The sequence below is a fragment of the Pseudochaenichthys georgianus genome, chromosome 17, assembly GCF_902827115.2.
Source record: "Pseudochaenichthys georgianus chromosome 17, fPseGeo1.2, whole genome shotgun sequence".
Lineage (NCBI taxonomy): Eukaryota > Metazoa > Chordata > Actinopteri > Perciformes > Channichthyidae > Pseudochaenichthys > Pseudochaenichthys georgianus.
The window spans coordinates 16,915,936-16,939,588 of record NC_047519.1 but is presented as its reverse complement, the minus strand read 5'-3'; the positions used below and the strand labels follow the sequence as shown (position 1 = coordinate 16,939,588).

At 39.9% G+C, this 23,653-nt stretch overlaps 1 protein-coding gene across 10 annotated transcripts in view; it reads left to right on the top strand.

The window, feature by feature from the left end:
• Positions 1–23,653, top strand: part of astn1 (astrotactin 1) — a 493,901-nt gene that overhangs the window by 174,289 nt on the left and 295,959 nt on the right. For all 10 annotated transcript variants that reach the window (XM_034105004.2, XM_034105002.2, XM_034104998.2 and 7 more), the window contains 2 exons: positions 2,339–2,489; positions 21,364–21,530. In XM_034105004.2, coding sequence (XP_033960895.1) covers positions 2,339–2,489; positions 21,364–21,530 — 318 coding nt within the window. The remainder of the gene's footprint in view (positions 1–2,338; positions 2,490–21,363; positions 21,531–23,653) is intronic.

The window sequence follows — 23,653 nt, the reverse complement described above, 5'->3', positions numbered from 1 at the left end:
ACTGTTCATAAAGGAATTGTGCTCAAGGAAACCTAATTATCTATGTTAAACCCTTCCTTCCACTTTCTGTAGTGTCAGGGTTTTAGATTTCAATTAGTGGTGCCTTTTTTATATTGCTGCCAAACTATGCATTACAGTACAGGGATTGTAACTGAACACTCCATAAGACTGTACAGGCTAGTGCTATCCATACACAATAGCTAACTAAGCCAATGTGACTGGTTTTGCGCATTCAATATGTGTGACATGATTTCAAACCATTCGCGGTGGAGTAGATTAACCTCCAGCAGAGCAGGGTTATTTTAAAATGCAAGTACAACACAGCTTATATGATAGTTAATATTACACATTGTTTGGTTTTCAGCTTGGTTCAAGACAACATTATAGGTGTGAAACTGCCGTTTTACCTCAGTCAGGACCAGTGGCAAGCCGTGACTTTTATACCTAGGCCCTCTGACCCCCCCTTCCCTCTAAAAAAAGAAGAGATACAGTATTACGTCACAGCGTATACTTAAGTGGAATATCAAAACAGCGGCCCTGGGTGCAAAACGCATCAATGACAGCGACCCTCTACCACACAGAACAACACCATTTATATAAACACCTATCATGACAGGGCACCCACAGCCAAGTAGCAATTACAAATGAATTAAGTCGGCACGGCGGCCCTCATTGAAAATGACTTAGGCCTACCTTTGATGATCAAATCACTGAAACACAAAGTCCATCCTCCTGTCCTTTTGGATGAAGCACTTGCGGGTCATTCAGTTGATCCTTTGCCACTCCAGTTTATCATTGTAACTCAATCTTGAAAATTACTTGGTTAATAATTTTGCAACGATGTCATCATCACTATCATTAGCATACATTTGTTCATGATGGCTCACTTCGAGCCATCATGAACAAATGTATGCTAATTATAAATCTATCGATCATAAATCTATCGTTTAGATTTATGATTAGAAAATAATAAAAGTAGGGTAGACATGTGGATATTATCCGTCTGAACAAAACGTGCATTTATCTAACAGGTTCGTTTTCCACAGACCTTATTCATTAGACCCTGAAATAGCTCCATATATTTGGAGCTATTTTCCAAAATCCTCTGGAGAAATCCCACTGCTTTCTGTCGAGGGAATCCGAGCGAAGCTTACTTCCGGGTTTTAGGACGCGTCACTGCACCACTTGCATAGACCTCACAGCGGGCGAAACTTGTCATAAAGTCCGCGAAAATAAAGCCCGCCCATTTAGAGGGAAGATATGATTGGTCAATTGCACTGTCATTTGACATTACTCTCTCGTTGAGTACTGTAGCTGGCCCTCTGTGAATGTAGAGAGGGACCACCAAGCTCTCCCGTCTTCACAGTAATAACTCGCAGAGACGGCATTTAACCCTTCACATTCCAACAGAAACTGAACAGGCAGATTCGAAGGATTTATTTCTTTGGAAATATTATTTTAAATACAATTAAATCAAGTTATTTTTTTTTTAATGTTTTCAAATATTATTTTTTAGAATATCTTAGGCCCTCACAGAGGGCCTAGAGGGCCCTGACGGCTCGCCACTGGTCAGGACCAAACAGAGGAACCTTGGTCCTAGAAGAGGCGGTTTTACTCCACCATATTTCCAGTTCAAATGTGGTATTTGAACTGGAAATATGGTTTCTATTGTTAAACATAATTGTTATGCTTGTAACTTTCGCACCATATACAAGAAGTTCTGGCAAGCACATGTTGTGAAATCCTTAAAAAGTGACAGCACTTTCAGTTGTTCCATTCAATTAAAAAACAATCTATGGACCAAGTGTTGGAAAGTCTTTTAGATTTAGATGTTATGGTTTAACTTGGGTTTAACTTCTCACTTGGCTGCACTGATGTAGAAGGGTACTCCACAGTGTTTCAGTCACTTTGACATTTTGTTGGATGTTGTTATTAATGTAACACTTCTGACCATACCAGCCAGGTGACTCCCTTCCATCTAGAATGCTTGAATAAATGAAGCAACTCTCAAATCAGTTCTTAGCTGCAATGACACACCAGCACAGCCCTGCAAATCAGTAACTGTCATGATTTTAGTTTTGTGTGTTTAGTTTCCAGTTTTATTTTGAAATGCTGTTTTCCCTGTGTCTGGACTCCATCCTGTGTTTGCCCTCCTGTGTCTGATTGTCAACGTTGTATATGTTCACTAGGGAGAGAGTTCTGCTCTGTATGTTAAGACTTGTAGCCTTGAACTAAAGGTATTTTCTGTTAAACCCTATATCTGTCCTGCATTTGGGTCCTGCCTGCTTCGCTCACCCTGACATTAACCTCTTTTTGCCATTCATTTCTGCTTTCACAGAGAGGAACTGATGATCAGTTCATCCTTCGACTCCTTGGAAGTCCTCCTGGACTCCTTCGGGCCGGTCAGAGACTGCACCAAAGACAACGGAGGCTGTAGCCGCAACTTCCGCTGCATCTCCGACCGGAAACTGGACTCTACAGGATGTGTGGTGAGTCATCCTTCTTAAATAAGACTGACTGGAAGCTTTCAGACATTAGCTACATCGGCAGAACATGACCTTTTACATTTCTATATAAATCCAAACTGAATAACTCTGTAGTATGTCTCCACACCATCCTGCTCTGATTCACACTATATGAGCACCTGACACTGACTTTACCTTCAACACCCTTCAGATCCAAGCATTATGGATTTTTTAATATCTACCCACTTACAGAGCCTCTTCAGAATTGGTTCATAATCTAATGTTGAAGGACTCTTCTGTTTGGGCCATCAGTGTTTAAGTATACATATTCATGAGAATATCTGCAAGCCAAGGCGACCCATATCAAGGACAAGCAGCAGACCTGCACTCTGTAATGTGTCTGAGTAGACAGTTTTGAGTTCGCCTGCTGTCTCAAATGCCTCTCAGGCCGACAACATATTCATTACTTCCAGGTGGTGCTTAGCAACCAGGAGAAGTAGCAGCCAGGTTTGTTTTCGTCTCCGTCTGTCAGGAGACCCCAGCAATGCCATTGTTATTATTTGCAGAATCTTAGCGCCGTCTGCTAGTGTTTTGCTTCCCCTAAATCCCCAGTTCTCTATTGATAAGCTGTCCTGCTCCAGCCCTCCTAACAATTCAATTTATTTTCAAGTACTTTGATGCACTTGAGTTGAGCCTTTCAGGTGAACTAGGGATATGCTATGTATGCAATGCAGTATGCTTCATCCTATCTATTATGATGTACCTGTAGCACAGAGAAACAAGGGAGAACTTGCAAGAAAATGTTTCATTTATAAATGACAACGTATGGATGTATTTCCGAGCAATTATATATGCAGGTTGTGCGGTAAACATTAGAGTATAAGTACCATTGTGTTACTCATTTGTTCTTTTGGAATCATCTGACTGTAAAATATTATCTTATACCGGAGGGCGAAAGGAATTTAACATAAATAACTTATTTGTTCTCCTTAATTCAACAAGTTAAATACATGCTTCCACAAAAAATGTCAGTTTAATATCGTCTGACTACTTCAAACGTGTTAACTGTTTTGCGTGGACATGATTTGCCTCTGTAGAACACATGCATGTTAAAAAGGAGTGCACTACAACATACTGTATAAAGACACTTTAAATGAGTTAGTCAGGCAGAATTAAAAGGAATTCTTCAACAACAAAATTACCATTTTGATATTGGTTATTCAACCTGTGTTGGCTTTAATTATTGATTTCATTTCATGCCTCCACTGTCAACTAATACTGGAAAAATAGAGAATCGGTAGTGAGAATACGACTGGATACATTAGACTTGGATTATACTGCACAAGCTATGAAAATGTTGGAAACATATATTTTGATTTGTTTTTACTGTTAAACAAAGCAGCCTATTTACTTGAATCCATCAATACTTTTCTTGGATTTTTCATTCATCTTGGAGGCATATGAAAAAACATATTTTTCAAGAAATATAGCTAGGGCCAATGGAATGAGATGGAAAAGATTTGTGGGAATTTGTTCATCAAACAAAGTATTGGTCCAACTGCAATTTTCACCTCATGATGTTGCTACAGTAGATTACATGTAGATGATGCCCAAAGAGATGACCATGAATACTCTGGTGACCAAAGTGAGATGTTGGATGGTGTCAATACATCCATCTACATCTCTTAGACCATACTTGAGCGTTTATTACAAATCTTGTATTTGAATACTCCCTATTTTGAATTTCTATGTGTACTTCAAGTTAAATCTTAAACAGCTATGCTACACATAATCTTCTTTAATATCAGACGTTGGTACTCAGCTTATACAATTGAGCCTCTGAGCTTTTAAAATGCTTAGTTTTGTTGTTTTTCCAAAAACAAATGCTCAGGAAAACAACCTATTTATTTCCTGTGGGCTTGTACATGTCACAAACAAATGGATTTGTTCTTACATAAAAGCGGCGGACAATCACAGCCTGTTCTGGTCAGAAATATCTCCCATTGTTTGTAGGTATAATTGGTCCTTCGTAATATTGTCCGCTATCTAAAATGACTTCATACACAGTCTGAAACTAGGCTGCAGAATTGCAACTACATTGCACTGGTCAGAGACTAAAATATCTATCCAATTTCCATCCTCTACCGAGAGATGACAGAGAGGAGATTTAGAGCCAGGGCTTTGAAGTCTCATGGGCATTTGAATATGATTTATCAAGTTAACACAACTGTTTCCCATTGCTTTTACATCGTGTGGAGGAGGTTAGGTCCCCCCCCACTTAAATCATGTTCACAGGGATAGGATACTAAATACATTTGAACACATCTTGTGTCCATATCTTTCTGTTTTGGTGGTCATGCCACAACCGTGCACGTGCATGCATGCGCGAGTCATGGTAAAATATATGGATTAAGGGGTTGCTTTTTCTTTGCACAGCATGAAAGAAAGGCAAAATGAATGGGCTGTGATTTTAGTATTTTTAAGCAGAGGTCAATAATTTCCCCATTTAGATGACAATAAGGAGCCCCTCCCCACGCCCCTCTGAGAGATATTTGGTTAAAAAGAACACAATGGTGCTCTAGGAGGAGATTCAGGTGATAAGGTGTGGGGGGGTGTTACCTTGGTTGGTCATTGGCTAATGGTTACACAAGCCAAAACATCGTTATGACATCATAAAGTGGCCAAAATCTGATCAGCTCATTTTCAGACAGGTTTTTATATAAATGAATCGGGACAAAAAGTGAGAGAATCTTTGTTCCTGAAACTTTCAGAATCTCTTTACACAGAGGGGACACATGTTTATGTATAAAATACATGAAAAGTGGATTTTGCACAATAGGTGACCTTTAATGATTCAAATGTCTTATCCTTTAGCTTATCTCAGTGTGCATCTAGACCGGGTGACGACAATACCTATTGACGCAGCAACCACTGTAAGTTATATTCTTGTTTAATTAGACTTCTCTGTTTCATTTATTCTACTCTGTATAATTGTTCTGTAGTTATTGTAGCTAAAACGGCGCTTTTGAGAGATTTTAAATCTCAGATCTGCTCACGTGAACCTGTTACACAGGTCTCAGTAGGCACTCAAGCCTGCATTACAATAGGCAGGGCCTCTCAGCTGTCGCCCATCAGCAGTAGAGAGTTAACTAATTAGAGGGGCGTGGCCCCACAGCTGTGAGAACTCAGCAATCAGGTGTCCAGTTTAGGTAGCTCTTTTCTGGAGCGTCAGCTTCAGCGTCAGACAGACAAAGACATGGGAGTCACGAGGGTGGCAAATCCTACTCTGATTGAGCTAATTACCGCATGGTGTCTTATTTTATTTTATTTAGCTTTCTAGCCCCTCATGCTATAATCATGTGTATTTTCTCCATTCCTGTTCATGTGTCTTCTCGCAATTATCACTGGCCTCGTGTATCTCCTAATCGCAATAACCGGCCTGCTCTCGTCTATCCCACGTGCTCCACTGAGATCCAACATCTAGTTTCAGGTGGCCTGTGGAACTGCCAGTCAGCTGTTCCTAAGGCTGACTTCATCTCTGGCTACGCCTCCCTGCAGACCCTGGATTTCCTTGCTCTCACTGAGACCTGGATTACTCCATTCAAAACATCCACCCCAGCAGCTCTCTCCACAGCATATTCCTTCTCCCATACACCCAGACCCACTGGCAGATGAGGTGGCACTGGTCTCCTGCTCTCTCCCAACTGGAGCTTTTCCCTCTTCAAGCTACCTAACTGCACTCCTTCCACCTTTGAATTCCATGCCGTCACAGTAACCCATCCTATACAATTAACCATTGTTGTTCTCTACCGTCCACCAGGCGCCTTGGGGGACTTCTTGGAGGAATTAGATAATCTCCTCTCACACATCCCTGAAACTGGCCCTCCCGCTGTACTTCTCGGAGACTTCAACCTCCAGACGGGGAAGATAGACGAACTAACATCTCTGTTAACCGCCTTTGCTTTCTCACTGTCTCCATCCCCACCAACTCATAAAGCTGGCAATGTCCTTGATCTCATATTCTCTACTTCTAACCTCTCTGTAAACCCGCTCCACACATCCGATCACTTCTTCATTTCATTCTTTCTACCCCTTTCCAAACATAACAAACTAATCTCTTCTCATCCTGCACCTGTCCGCCGTAACCTCCGTTCTCTCTCCCCCTCTACCTTTGCCTCATCGGTGCTCTCAGCCCTCCCTTCCTCTGACTCGTTCCAACTCCTGCCTCCAAACTCTGCTGCAGAAACTCTCCTCTCTACTCTCTCATCCTCTCTGGACTCTCTGTCCTCTCACATCTCGGCAGGCTCGTCAGTCCCCTCCTGCTCCCTGGCTAAATTTCATTTCAAACCTTTATTTAACCAGATTGGTCCCATTGAGATCATAGATCTCTTTTTCAAGGGAGACCTGCAGCATATAGGTTCCACATGAAACATAAAACAATAAAGGACATTATATTTACAGGATACATAGTTATAGACATTTACAAGTGCCCATTGTATCAGCAAGCATTTCATTTAGCCTAGCTTTAAAAACATGCAGAGGAATGAGATTGCTCAGTTTCAATTCTTGCTGAAGATTGTTCCAAGCAAGTGGAGCTGCGCACATAAAAGCTGTCTTACCGAAGACAGTCCTTGCTCTTGGCACATCTAACAAGACTACATCATGTGACCTCAGACAATAGCTGCTTGCAACTCTCTGTGTTATCAGAGAGCAGATATAATACGGGAGTTTACCCAACAAAGCTTTATAGATAAACGTGTACCAATGACTGAGCCTCCGTACAGAGAGTGATGGTAAACCTGCCTTGGTATACAGTGTACAGTGATGTGTAAGCGCTTTACAATTTGTGACAAATCTCAGAGCACTGTGATACTAATAGAACCGTCCTTAGGGCAGCAGAGCGGAAACGGTGGAAATCCAAACACTGCGACGACCTCCTAACCTATCAGGCTCTCCTCTCCTCTTTCTCTGCTTCGATCTCTCAGGCAAAAAGCACTTTCTTTCAAGATAAGATCCAATCTTCCTATTCCAATCCCAAAAAACTATTTTCCATCTTCTCCACCCTCCTGGACCCCCCCCAAAGCCCCTCCCCCCTCCTCACTTCTGTCAAGCGACTTTGTTAACCACTTTGAAAAAAAGGTTGATGATATTCGCTCTTCTTTTTCTGACTCACCTTTACTCACCGATGGGTCACCATACCCTCCTTTCACCCACACACTGACCTCCTTCTCCCCTCTCTCGCCAAGTGAGGTTCTTACCCTCATTACCTCTGCCCGCCCTACCACCTGTCCTCTGGACCCTATCCCTTCAAACCTCCTTCAGACTATCGCTCCTGATATTCTACCGTTTCTCACCCATTTCATCAACACTTCTCTAACTTCTGGTCACTTTCCAAACAGTCTCAAGGAGGCAAGAGTAAACCCTCTCCTAAAGAAACCCACTCTCAACCCATCTGATGTTATAAACTACAGGCCTGTCTCTCTCCTCCCGTTCCTGTCTAAAACACTTGAACGCGCTGTCTTTAAACAACTCTCCTGTTATCTCCATCAGAACAACCTTCTGGATCCGCACCAGTCTGGTTTCAAGGCAAGTCACTCCACAGAAACTGCTCTCATTGCTGTCTCTGAGGAACTGCACACTGCCAAAGCAGCCTCCCTCTCCTCTGTCATCATCCTGTTGGACCTGTCTGCTGCATTCGACACGGTGAACCATCAGATCCTCCTTCACACTCTCCAAGAACTTGGAGTTTCAGGCTCTGCACTTTCCCTCCTCACCTCATACCTCAAAGACCGCACCTACAGGGTAACTTGGAGAGGGTCCGAGTCCGACCCTTGTCAATTAACTACAGGGGTCCCTCAGGGCTCTGTTCTTGGTCCCCTCCTCTTCTCCTTGTACACAAACTCGCTCGGATCAGTCATTAGCCCGCATGGTTTTTCATACCACTGCTACGCCGACGACACCCAATTAATTCTGTCCTTTCCCCGCTCAGAGACCCAGGTCGTCGCACGCATCTCTGCTTGTCTAGCTGACATCTCTCAGTGGATGTCTGCTCATCACCTCAAGCGCAACCTTGACAATACTGAACTGCTTTTCCTTCCGGGAAAAGATTGTCCCACTCTTGACCTGACTATCAACATCGGCACCTCTGTTGTTTCCCCGACCTAGACTGCAAGGAATCTGGGTGTGATCCTAGATAACAACCTGTCCTTCACTGCAAACATCGCTGCTACAACCCGTTGCTGCAGATACACGCTTTCCAACATCAGGAAGATACGTCCCCAGCTGACCCAGAAAGCGACGCATTTTCTGGTCCAGGCTCTCGTCATCTCACGCTTGGACTACTGCAACTCCCTCCTGGCTGGTCTACCTGCATGTGCCATCCGACCTCTGCAGCTCATCCAGAATGCAGCGGCTCGTCTGGTCTTCAACCTTCCTAAATGTTCCCACACCACTCCGCTCCTCCGCTCCCTTCACTGGCTTCCGGTAACTGCTAGAATCCACTTCAAGACACTGGTACTTGCATACCATGCTGCGAATGGATCTGGCCCTTCCTACATCCAGGACATGGTTAAACCGTACACCCCAGCACGTGCACTACGCTCTGCATCAGCCAAACGACTCGCTGCGAGGGGGACCCAAGTTCCCATCAGCAAAAACACGTGGATTTGCTATCCTGGCTCCAAAATGGTGGAATGAGCTCCCCATTGACATCAGGACAGCAGAAAGCTTACACACCTTCCGGCGCAGACTGAAAACTCATCTCTTTCGACTCCACCTCGAGCGATAGAATTACTAACAAAGAACTGCTAACAGAGCACTTACATACTAATAAAGGACTGGCTTACCTAAAGCCAGTTGAGTAGCACTTGAAATGCTTGGCTCTATGAAACCTGAAGTACTTATATGATTCTGTTTTCTTCAAGGTTGTGTCTTCCTGGTCGAATGTACTTATTGTAAGTCGCTTTGGATAAAAGCGTCAGCTAAATGCAATGTAATGTAATCTCAGTTCCTAAATTGATCTTTCTGAATGAGACATGCAGTTATAATGCCGTTTATCTAATAACAACCAGTTCTTAGCATCATTGATCTGCACCCACACATACTTGCTTCCCGGTCCTGTCCATCACCGCTCCCAGCTGCGGCTGCATACATTACTGTGTGTTTTAGTAATTATCGTGTGACTGTCGAGCTTATAAATGAGCCTCATGGTGGTAAACTGGCTGGGCCCCAGCGCTCCGTTTCCACCCTAATCAATTAACACCTTGTCTGAGTCCGTGCTGCCAGTAGCTGTCCTGTATGCGCTTAATATCTTTCCTGGTGCGAGAGTCGACTGGTGCACTGACTGACCTGTTCCGTCTCGCTGATATATTGCACTCCTGGGGAGAGGCAGCGGGGAAGCAAGAGTATAATAATCACAGGATGATTGTTGGATTAATTAGCTTCGTCTTGTCACTTTTCTCCTCTGTAAAATGGTGGAAAACAAGGATGTTGTTAACAACCCATATTGCCACCACGATGGAATGACGAGATTGGCTGGGCGCCTTACAAACAGCTTGTACAGCGATATATATACACCTGCAGTACACTGGCGATGTTGATCATTAGTGCTGTTTAGTGTGGTTTGCAGCAGTTATTGTTGTATTTGCTCCTAATTAACTGTACGGTGGAAAAAAGACAGGTGTGTGTACAGAGTTAGTAATGTGATTGCATGATTAATGCTGCTACGGCACTGTGTATCTGCATTTTTAGTTAGATTCACATATTTTGTATATAAAAACTTTGGACACTTTGTATGTCTTAAGTTATATTAAATACTTCTACCTATTGGGTTTGAAACTTGCAATGTCTTTATAGTGTTTATTTGCAGGAGTATCCATGTCTTTTATATATTTTCTCTAAGAATTACAAAGGGCAGTGCTCTCCATTAGATGACACTCTTTGTTTTGTCAAGTCAAAACATGGGTGTTGCATGTTTAACTGATGACACATCGTCACTGATTGGCTAAGATATGCCTTAAACAAAATGTTTACGTTTCAGTTATTGTACTTGAGTCTAAAGAAAATAATATTGCAACCACTGCTCTTGCTAAAAGTCTCACCTAGGGCTGGGACATGTATCAATATGGTGGTATAGGATTAGATATCATCTTTGATTTTTAATAATGTCATATTGGATTAATGAAGTGTATTTTCCTTGTTTTAAATGCTGCTAAACACTGAAGAGATGTTCTGACTAACCAGACAGTTCTTTTATGTGCATTTACCCATTTAGTCATAGTATTCATTTATTTATGTTTTCGGTATATATTTTACATTTTTCCAAGCCATAGCTAAATAATTGTTATGTTATAAAGAACTGGCATTGTCCAAAAGGTGAAACAGTTATGTAAGCTATTTGCATATTACAGCAAATTACAACATTTGATAGTGTCAAACAATTCTACCAACAGCCATAAACCCACAAAGAAGAGGTACTTGTTAGCAATCTTGTAAGCATTACTCATACACCGAAGTATTTATTTATAACACTTTTTACACTTGGCAATGCTCCAAACCAGATCATGTCACCTTTTGCAAAAGCCCACATTATCATAATGCTAGTCCAACGCATTATACAACATGAAATACACATGACATACACTACAGCATGAGTTTTTTAAATAACAAAAGTGCTGCAAGCCAAAGCACTTCTTGCTCCTGCTGTGTATTGGTGTACTTCCCCTCAGGCAGCAAAAACAATCTTGACTGGGATCACATTTTAGGACTCTAAGCAGTGTTGAGCGTAGCCGATACCTGGCAGAGATATAGCTAGACCTCGGCCCTAAAGAGGAATAGGAGCACATTAGATTGTCACAAATGATGTGTTCTCTCCTCGGGTCCTTTATGTTAGCATGTGTTCACACTCGAAAGGGTTCATAGATGCATCTGCTGAACATCAAACACTGTAGGGTACATCGTTTTTGGGAGAAATGTTAAGTGCAATTTATTTGTATCCTTTATTCACAAAAACATTTGTATTTAATATAGCACGTTTAATATAATATAGCATCTGTTTAGAGGACATCAACATGAAGCTACATTAGGGTAACTGTGAGGGTAAAGTGGTACATAAATAAATCAAGGATTAACACATGTATTCATTATCATCTGGTTTTATTTACACACATTTGTTTTCTTGAAAGACGCTAGATCAAAACATCAATCAAAGATGAGGCAGTAAAGTATTATCTGTAGTATAGAGATACATTCATCACATTAGTAATCATACTACAGGGTCCCTGAGGAAATAAAGCATGTTTTAATTAGGCTTAGCGCATTAATACTACAGCAGTTTACATGGCCTGGCATTTAGAAATGTTTGGTTACTACTTCTAGAAATGTACATACATGTTGGAAAATCATTTAATTAGGGATATCGATCAGATATTTTATGTAGATACATGTATTTATAAAATTAACAATACATACCAACAAATGTGGAATCTGCTAAATGTCTTAACTGATTGTTAAAAATTGCGTAACTGAAAGTGCAGATGATTGTAAGCATTTTAGGACGTATACATGATCAAAAAGTTAGCATATTTACAGTTGTTGCCTATATTTCAATAACCAGCTATGCGATATGTTTACTTACATGTTTCTCAGTGTGGTAGTTTCTGTCTAATGTAGACTCCCCCGACTCTAATGGACTTTGTTACCTCAGATAACATGAGGACAGGTCTCGTTCCCTGTAGACCAAACAGTGTGGAAACGACAGAAATCTCATTAGTTCACAAAAACATAACTCAGATTCCACGTTTGCTTTTCCTTACAATATGCAGTACATCATTCTTGTCTTTTTTAAAGTAATATGTAGCCTTTTTTGTTAGGTTTTCTCCTCACAGTAATAATGTTTTCATCTGTAAGTAAAGACATTTTTTACCAATCATTTAAAGTGAATCTTCTCTGAAAGGAACACCTCATGTTTCTGAAATTGTAGACAGAAAGTGTCCGATTATGTGATACTGACATAACACTAACAACTCCAGGGGTAGAGTAAATGAAAATAACGTGTATTAGTCTTCAGTTTCAGCGTGTCCATTTGACCTCGACTCCCTCCCAGTTGTGCTTTTTGCACTTTGCTCTCAAGGTTACTTAATGTCCAAGCTTCTTCGCACTGAGCTCACCATAACATCCACAGGAGACCAGAGTGAGGAGCTGAGAACTCTGGGATAAGCTGACCTTTAACACGCGCTGCTTATCAAATCACACCGGCCGTTGTAGGACTCTCTAAAGACAACTTTCTCTATTAGGTAACATAAAGGATAATGGAATCATGTTTTAGGCTGAACATTCTGATTTCTCAGGCGTCTTTGGCATAGATAACTTTCGCTGCAGTGCAGATAAAACGTTTTAAAGTTCTGGCAAAGACATCACCCCAGTTATTTATTTGATGTTTCTGTCAATAAGCATTGTAATGCTATGCATGGATCTTTTTCATTATTGCTTGAAAGTATACAGGACCTGGATTTACTGTACATGGTTATGCAAGTGTTGCAGAGGAAAAATACTGCGCTTTGCCATCGAGGAAAACACAGCTTTCATCCTGTAAAAACTATGTTGATTTAGACAAGAGACAAATGGATTTAACAAAGCTATGGTTGGGATACATCGTGTCCAGTTTAGATATACAAACAAACACGGTACAGTATACATTTCCTATCTCTGAAAGAGCATCCTCCAAACTAAAATACTAAATATGTAATTTGCTGTTGCCTTAAATATAATGTTTTCTGATCAGACACTCCTATCAGAAGAAACATTGTGAATACGTTTAATCCAAAAACTTTAATCATACTCATGTGTATGAGTCAGCATTCAAAAATTACAAAGGATCTTGAAAGACTGGAAGTGGACAGTGAGAACAGAGCTTTTAACCCTGAGTGGACGGACTCATTCATGTTCATCCTGCCCACTGGGAGCACAGAACCAGTGTTTCTCATTTGTTCAGAGACCGTGGCGCTCATTAAAAGTGCCAACACGCCACTATGAGGCAAAACACTAAGTGTTTGACCAAACATTCCCTCTCAAGTCAGAACTGAGGTCACAACAAATAAGCAGTCTCAGAGCCCAATATGATCAGTCCACCAGGATCAAAATTAAAACTAAATATCGTTCCAGGCTAACCGAGGCTAACCAATGAGCACCTGCATGTGTGTATGAGAATGGCCCTGACACCATTTCAGCCCAGATTTAAACTCCTGGCAGGACAAGCTCCAGCTCAATTCTCGCACTGAACCAAAAAAGCGAGTGAGGGACTGCAATATAAGAGGGAAAGAAAGAGAAACTTTAAAAACTGTTCAATTGTTATGATGTGTAAATACTGATATTGTTCTACAATAGGCTGAAACTGTTGAGTCATGATGTGAAACGGTTAACAAAGAAAAAGGGAAACTCAAGCTGCTGCTACACTTTATTTTATTTATCTAAAATTAAGCACTTTTAAGATGCACACATTTTCAAAAGCTATTATTTATTTTCTCTTTTTTATTTTTAAATGCAGCCAGAGAGGAACATTACACATATCCACAGTATTTACTGTATATCTGTATAGTTCAATGTTAATTGACAATAAATATTGTTGTTTATGAATTGTACTTTCTTTATTTGATTGGCAGTCAGACGTTGATAAAGCTACAGGTCACTTCAATATATATCACACTAATTCATAAAGCAACTTAGACAGTTTGATGTTCCGGACCTTTGCATGGGGACATTTTCTCTAACTGGACCTCGTTGAATTTTAGTTGAACACCCCTGACTTAGGCCCTAAAAACACAATTCTCCTTTTTTTGGTTTAAAGTTATTATTCACAGGGTCAAAAGTTGTCCATGTACATTTAAGTTGCTGTAGGCATTTAAACAAGTATGCAGTGCTGTAATTTATATGGTGAGGCCAATCTCTAAATAAAACAAAACAACATTATCAGCTGAATTCTCACGGGCCCCCAAACACAAAAGTTATAAACAACTGCTATACAGTGGAAACACTTAAGGTGCTTTTGAAATGACCTTTTCAATGCACATATTCACAAACAAGGGAGACATCAACATAAAGTAAATACAATAATTGAAAAAATGTCATGCATGTATAAATATGAACAAAGGACATATTATTCTGAATAATGTTTTACTTGCCATTCTAAAACAACAGCAGACAGTCCTTCAGTCATTTTATAATGTATATTAACAGCACTATAATATATATAAAGTAGCCATTTAGTAAGTAGAACACACTCCTTGATTAAATTACGTTTTTAAGCATGAATGGTTTGTAAAATGTAGCTTGAATTTATATAGCGTGAAAAAAAGTCCATATTTCTTGATGGGGAACCGATTGGATAGTGATTAGTACTTCCAGAGTAAATGCAATACCTTTTATTACCAGCTCTCAACCATTGCTTTTCTGCACGGATCTGCCTATCAGACACATTTTAAAAGTGCATAGCTTATCCAAATGCTCCCACAGGGATGTGATGCCGTTGGCAATAGCAGAGTACTGATTCCCTTAAGCCACACAAGCGGTGCAGGAATGTATCTCCATTAAGAAACAGGATTAAAAGGCATGGTGGTTCAAGGGGTTTTCCAGAGCTTTGTACTGCTTCATCTTCTACAGCCGAGCAGACTCTCACTCACTGTCCAGTTATTAAATGGTCTAAGATTAATGATGATTACTTTGCCTTCAAAAACCCTTTTGCTAGTGTCAGTGGACGGTCATTATCCAGTGTCCTGCGTGGATGAAAAATGCTCTTCACGGTTGGTTGCAGATATATACTGTCAATGCTACACTAACACTTTTGACTACAGATTCTGATAAGATTAACAGGGACATAGATCTATACAATCACTCTTTTCATTCTACTTTAGAATTTGTTATCAAGAAAGTGATAAAGGATGATGATTTCCTGAGCCCTACTTTCTTACACTTTGGGCAAACAGACTGATTCAGTTGCTAAAAGCAGCTTTTATTTTGCCGTCTTGCTTTTGAGAGAATTCTAAAGGCTTTATTATGTCAATGTCTGACCTCATATTGAAAGGTTGGAAGTCCAGAACTGAGAGGCAAGAAGGTCTCTGCTATTGTTTGCTACTCTGCACCTGTCTGAACTCAGTTCTCTGCAGCAGTCATTCAAAGCTTTTTAAATTGTGCAGCACTTTACTACAAACAAAGGCCTGCCCGTTTTAAAAGCTTTCTTTTTTTACATGTTATATCTGAAGTTTCTACTACTTAAAGCTTTTAGAGGTTTAACTTCTGAACCCTTATTGATGTATAATGGTGTGAAATACAGGCATTTTTTAAACGTTTATTTTCTTTACTTGTAGGGATTTAATCAAGGTTAAGTCCATAGCAAATATTTCCATGTTATTTCATTATGTTAGATATAAAATCAAAGTTAGTTTTGGATGGGAAGCATGATATAAAAAAGACACGTGTCCCTTTATTTAATGTGAATACATCATCTATTAGCCATATACAAAAAAACACACCTATAATCACTATCTGCAGATGTGGTGACTCCCTACACCAGGGGTCGGCGACCTTTTTGATATGAAGTGCCATTTAAAACAAATTGTGATAAGTGTGCCGACGATCGTGAATTGTGAAGAGCTCGAAGCTCGTGAACTGTCAACAGGAGGGCGGGAGGAGCCTCGCTGCGGGGAAGCAGCAGTGTGTGGACCTCTTTCACATGTCAGCGCAACGTACATGATGCCGTTTAAACACATTTAATTAATTGGTTATTTGGTTAAACGGCATAATAATAATAAGGACGACCGTCTGTTCTGTGATTCTCCAGAACACAGATGGCCAGTCCGCCCCGGTGTAGCATATTATTTCGATAAGAGATGAGCAGATCGCCACTGGGCTTTCAACTAAATACACAGCCACGCAAAAACTGCGGCATTTGTACAGCTCCTTATGGGTACTGCAATTTGTGAAGTGCCGGCGCGGCAGCAGTGCTTTCCTCTGTGGTGAAACGATCCGCACGGCACCACGGAGGAAAGCAGCAGAAAGTCGCCTGGAGTTAAAGAGAGCGGGGCTGCATTGAGTGCATGGCTTCCTTCTGCAGACGGGGAGACGCGCTCTGGCGGTGGTCTCGTTCAGGATCCGAAAATACAATTTCAATATTTTGCACACTTATTCCACTTATTACTAGTGTGCCACTGGTTACGGTTCCGACCCCTGCCCTACACCATGACTTTTGTGACAATCAGTGTTTTTTCTCATTAATTCAGTCATGCTGAGTTATTAAAAGCATTCCACCAAAGCCACATACTTACTCTAAATAAAAATATACCAGGAGAAGTTTTTTAATCATCTTACATTTTGAAGGATAGGATTGTTCACTTGGGAAGTGGTTTTATACAGAGGATTATCGATGATTTACCAAGGATTATTTACCATATTTGTGGAAATCTCGAGTGATAACAATCCACAGACAAAGACTCTGGCAGGCGCATATTCTTAATGATCATCATCCTACGGACAACTGGAAGAAGGCCCAGAGTTATCGCTATTCCGGCATGTCGGAAGCCTATTATGGAAGTCAATATATCAAGCTATCTGTGTTGGCAAGATACACTGCAGCGACCTGTCGATACAAATTCCTCTCGGTCTGCACCATATATCTACACATGTATTGAGTACTAGTGATTTAAATACTCTGTGCCGTACCTGTGTTAAGAAATTCAATGGCTTGTGTCCTCTTTGCATTACAGCTAATGCACCTTTTGTCTCAAAGGTCCCTTAAAGACTGACAAAATCAATATCCGTTCGCAAGAAATGGTCATTCAATATACACGTGTCCCCATTCTGTACTCATGTCACCACAAATACAAATGATCCCAAAGTCTTTACTTTTTAAGGAATACATATCATAGCAGTTCTATAATCAATCATATCCTATTACTTTAACTGCTGTTAGACAGCATTATACATTCAGAACACTTCCTTTATGATACACAATTAAATAACCAACTTTTAAATATTTGGGTTTTTGGACTGACAACATTGAGAATGTCTAAATCATTCAAATGTAGTTTCTTTAAATACCTAAATATCAAAATAAATGAGAGTCTGTCCTTGCATTTAGGAAGTTTTAAGATTCATAATCCTCTGAGCCAATGTAAATGTACAGTATAGCTGCAACACTATTTGATAGACCCTACTCATTCTGCAAAGTAGCAATTTGTCTCTATGTGCATACTGTTTGTGGAGGAAATTCCACTTCCACACCTAACCCTAACCCTAACAACCTGGTTGGCAAGAAATGAACAAATAATAGAAGTTTAAAGCAAAGTTGTGTTTAATAAAGTCAATACACGTCAAAAAGCATTTAACAGAGTTAATCTATTTCAGCCGAAAGGACAGAGTCTCGCACCAAGAAGCCATCACCAGACCTTTGATCCAAAGAAAATACCAATACTTTATACACTCCAGAAGGAGGGAAGGGGAAGGTCTTCAGCAAGCACATTTACATTACAAGAAGTGTTGACCAGACGGTTGAAACGTACACACATGTTAATTACAAACCAATGGTTGTAGAGACAGACTTTGGTTTGTTCTAAGGAAGATGAAATTAGAGGCTAGATGTTAATTCAATCAGTGGGAAATAAACAGATAATTAAGTTACAGTTATACTTATGATTAAATTAGACTTAATGATAAATTGCTACAACACTATTCACCACAGTCTGATACAACTATACAATCAATAGGGACAGTGACATGTTCACTGTCCCAAAAACACACATAAGACCACATTTAGATCCTTTTACATTGAAATTGTTCAACACTGATGTTAGCCAACGAGTGAGGTCATTGGGACCCCTGTCGTGTCTCACTACTGTTGACTTGTTTGGCCCTGCATTTTATTTGAACTTTCCAGACCACGTTAGATGTCATCACTATGTTACGCCTTTTTTAGTCACCTGATCGCCACCCTAGCTAAACAATGCTACACACCTGCTCATCATTTACGCTCCTAGTAGTACAGTAAATATTCCAGCCATACATCTGCTTTCCCTCCTTTAAATAGCTTTGTGGACTCTCTTCCGCAATCCATCGCGTTGCATAGCCTGCTTTCTGGGGCCAGTCTTTCATTTGTCTACTAATCTTGCCATTTGGGTTATTGCACGGTATAACTTATTTCTTATTGTCAAATGAAACCCTGTTGAACACAGTTTCTTTAAAGCTGTATTTAATTCAACCTGTTCTTCCTTTCCCTGAAATGAGGACACATGCAAAAATCCATGACTGATCTGTCTCGCCAGCTACAGTAGAATTATTCACAAGCATTCTGTCCTTCACTTTTACCTTTCGGCTAGTCATCGATATACTGTAGTACACCACACATCTACTGTAAGCCTTCATCTTTTCGCCCTCCGGAGTTTCCTTCCCTTCCATATGTAATGTACTTAGGTCTACAATCAAATGTTCTTTCGACCTCCGGGAGTTCATTTGATGAGCCTCTGTTAATCTAACCCATAAAGTATATGGGGTAGCAAGGAAATTGAAATTTGCTACGCCATAAGTCATGTATGGGGAAAATTGCTATCTCTTAACAGATTTCACACTTTTTGAGTAGTTCTAACTGTAAAAGGGTGGGAGACCTATCTGCTTTACATCCCTGAATGTCACAGTGTCAGCAGAATCAAATGAAGGTGACACATTTCTGTCCTACAAAAGAGCCTTGAACTCAGCTAACAGAAAGGATGTAAAGTCATGTTTCTGAGGCGGGTAATGACTACATATTGATCAGAGTGATTACAATATGTAAACGCAGTCATGTAGTATGGTTATGTACTCAATGTAGCAATATAACACGGCACAAATAATTACGTCTCTATTTCCAACCAAGCATATCCCATGGGTCAAAGTTGAACACATGTGAATCAACAAAACAGGACACACACACTTGAACTTGTGCAACACATGAGCTTCAATAGAAAGTAATGTGAAACAGAACAAATATGTTACTTATACTTTAATAATGATGAACATCAAGTTGTTTTGGCCACGTTCAACACTTATATGAATGTGATTGGATGTCACTAGTAATTCGGTTGCAAAACATATGATAAGTAAGCCAGTATCATAAAGCATAAATGGAAGCTGATATAAATCAAGTAAAGCAAGGACTTCCTCAAACCCATGCCTGCACTTAATGGAAGATCAAAATGTATAAATGTTTTAAGAAAAAAACGTGGCTTTCTCAGTTATTTTATACTAGTCGTACCTTTTGAGATCTCAAGTACTTCAGTGTTGCAATGCCACTGAAAACACATTTTAAAGTTCTATACCAACTAAAACAAAGGTACACTGCACCACAGTATTGGAATCCACAACACGCATTCAAGCTTTACAAGCTAAATGAGCCCTAACCCTCTGAAGAATGATATGCCTAAATAATAAAAAATAAGCAGTTGCCAATTCCTCAGCGCTTATGGGAAACCAGCTGCCTAGTCGCTGTTCAGAGGGTGCGTTGGCTTGTTAAAATGCACTCCATCAAAGTTTCCTCTGAAGTAATAGCTGACAGAAAACATAATGTGAATTTGACCTGACACGTCTGTGAAATAAATTGCCTGTGAAATACTGAAGAAGGGAAATGGGGTGAAGTCAGGTCTCACAGCTCTTTTGTGCAGTCACCCCAGCACAGAATGCATTTCAATTAAGAAGTTGTCCATGGCTCCATGAGAACGTCAGGGATGTAGTTGTTTATTTTAATATTTGAAGTGAATGTACGACACTCTTTGTTGTTTTACACATTTCCAAACAAATGAATGTAATCGTCTTACTCATTAATACAAAGACAGTCCTATCTGGACTGTACAGGAATTGTAAACCTGCAGTTTTGCCTCATCCCTGTCCTTTGAAAGGGTTTCATTATAAATGACACTGGTTGTCTGCCATTTCATCACTGTTCTTGTCATTCCCTGTGCCACAGTAAATAATCAAATGGCAGTGATATGCAAAGTCTATTTCCTTTCTAGCATATACACGATACAACTTTACAACTCCCTTTTGTGAGAACTGGGTATGGTTTTTGCAGTAACAAATATACCTACTGTGGCTGTGTGTGAAATGAGAACAGCTGGGGCAGAATAATTGCACTGCTACTTTATTAAGACATCGCAATATCACAATGTATTGAACACTTAATACACTTGATGACTTCTGAAACGTATCATTTAATTTAATTTATCAGTTTTATTGGTGTAGAGATGGCACATTTGGTTGAAGGAAAGGGTTGGATAGGTGGATCTAATGCAATTTCAGTTAACGTCAATAGAGAGCTCACCCAAATAAAAAACAAAATGTAACCCTTGTAGGACATGCATTTACCTCTAGAACCACTGGATGGGTTGCCATATTTCTTTACACATATGTATGGTGAATGTATCTGAATAACTTTGTCAATCTCCCCATTAACTATAGTTTGTTGTCCAGTGCTGACATTACATTACCGGACTTTTGTCTGCAAATTGACTGCACACAGTCCCTTGATTTTTGCATCATTCTTTTCAAATAAATGTAGGCTTTGGAATGTCCAAAAGTGCTAGTGTTACCTAGTGTTGTCCAACAGTGCTAGTGTTGCCTAGTGTTGTCATTTAGACTGATTTAAATTGTACTTCTTGCAATATGCACATTTACAGACTAAGCTCAGTGCTCATACAGGCTGCACTAATAGGAACAGAAATCTGAGTGTTTACATTCTGTGGCGCAGATGTTATCTGGTCTGTTTACCTGTCCCATCTGGGATTAGTGTTAATGTGGCAGCTTCTCACAGTTTAAGCAGCTCTAAGAATGTAGTAAAATATGTAATTGCTATCATTAGTCATTTAAAACAGTATTCCTCCAACAGTGTCCTCCAGGGCTGAGTCCTATGAAGGATGGGACCGGGTGCTACGACCACCACATCGGCATCGACTGCTCCGATGGGTTTAACGGCGGGTGTGAGCAGCTGTGTCTCCAGCAGCTGGCTCCTCTGGAGGATGACCCGACACTCTACAACATCCAGATGTTCTGTGGGTAAGGAATTACAGATTCTTGGTTTTATTCTAAATCACTTAATTACTTTATTTCATAACATTGTTATGTTGAGTCTGATCATTAACATGGCATCAAGTCATGAATGCTTGGGATGTTTTCATTCAAAGACGAACACAATTAATTCCTATATTATTATATTATGGAAAAGTATTATAATTAGCAATTTAAGAATTTTGACTTTTAACAGTTTTCTATTTCCATTTGAAATGAACACATTTGCAAGTTTGGATTTTCTATAGCTCACTCATAGGGCTGGTTGACCATGTATTGGGGCTTGTTCGAATCTGACCATTTACCATGTTTCATCCCCTCTCTCTCCCCCTTTCAACATTGTGTTCAATAAAGGCACAGGTGATCCAAAATATAACAAATAATATACAAATATATATATAATTGGGTTAACATATTCTAACTTACATGAAAGTAGGACATCTAACCAGCTAGTTATTGCTTTTCATAACTAAAGTAATATCAATTAAGTTGTCTAAGTTATTGACCATGAGTCTGTTGCCCAAGTGTGTGTAGTGAGGTTTCCCCCCATGTGTATCCTGTGTATCTATCATGCTGTAGGCTGACCACCAACAACTAAATTAAACACAATTAAGACACATATAGCTTTTTCCAACTCAGAACAAAAATAATAATAATTTAATGCTTTGATATATGCTGGAATTACATGTCAACAGCATATATATGTTTCAGTACTAAGGTCTTCAACTCGGTACAAATATGGTGACTGTAGGCCATTGTAGATGATACAGATCTCTCTCATCATCCCCTTTCTGTGAGCCCCGGTGCCCTGTGGGTGCCCTTTGTCCTCTCTTTCAAAGTCACTTCCTTTCCCTTGCCATCTTTAATGACATTTAATATAGATTCTATACGATATATACTTCATTATAAATTCAACAGATCAAGAAGATCAATGATACAATTCTCCATTTATTGTAAACACAGCCACATATAACTGAGGCTTTTCAATCGTACCTCCAGCCAGTAAACCGAGTGACCCTTAAAACATGTCTATAAAAGACCATCATCTGGTGCTTTATGTACTGTATATTCCCTCCTGCTCATGCCCAACAGTAATGCAATACAGAGATCTTAATATATTCTGTTGAAGTATATTCTCCATTTTCTTGCTAAATTTTTCAGAAATAAATGTGTTTAGCTAGCGTAAAGGGTTATATAGACCGAATCTTGCTTGTCGAAACAAAATAAAAAATGCATCAGTGTTACACTGATTTGAGGACAGCAAACATGCTATTTGTTAGAAAGCACCCTTGGTGGAGTTGGTAGAGTAAGTAAGCAATGTATGTGTTGTAGATGGTTTTTTTGGTAAAACTGACAGGCATGGAGGCAAGTAGGGGTGATGAGGGAGTTTCAGTCCTGCCTAAAATCACCCATAATGATAACCATCATATATGTTAGTGATTAATTTGTATGAGTCTGTTTACTGTAGGCATCCTACAAATTGATATGACTTACATCAGGTTGGAGCTTTTATTTTAGATTTGTCTCAATGAAGTAAAGAAACCAAAGACATCTACACAAGTGATCATCCTGTCAAACAGCCTCCTGGAGACTGTCCAATCCAGTAAGCTGTAGCTACAGTACCAATGTAACTGTGATTGCTGACACCTAAGGTGCTCGTGGCATGTGTTTGCCACCCAGAAAGCCAACAGCTTTTTTTTGCCGTTTATAATGGTCCAACTATTAGACATTGTGACCATGGCAACTACAATGTAGAAAAAAAACATCCAGGAGCTGATTTTACAGGAATTTCAGCTGCCTTGAATGATGCATCTCTTCATCAGCAGACATCAATAAAATAAATCAGAAACAAACATCAGCTTCTGAGTACTTTAGAAGCCGTGACAAGAATAAAATCCTGAGTGGAACATTCAATACTCGAAATGTTTTGGAGCAGAAGCTCTAAAATACTGAATGTTGCTGCATCGTTACATACAAAAGTATGTGTAAAATGCAGACAGAGTTATTTTTCTTTCCACTCATTGCTGTTACATTTTAATGGAGGTGTCACATATCACAATATCTTCATTTAAAATAGGCCCATTACTACAGATATAAGGTTAGACTATCCA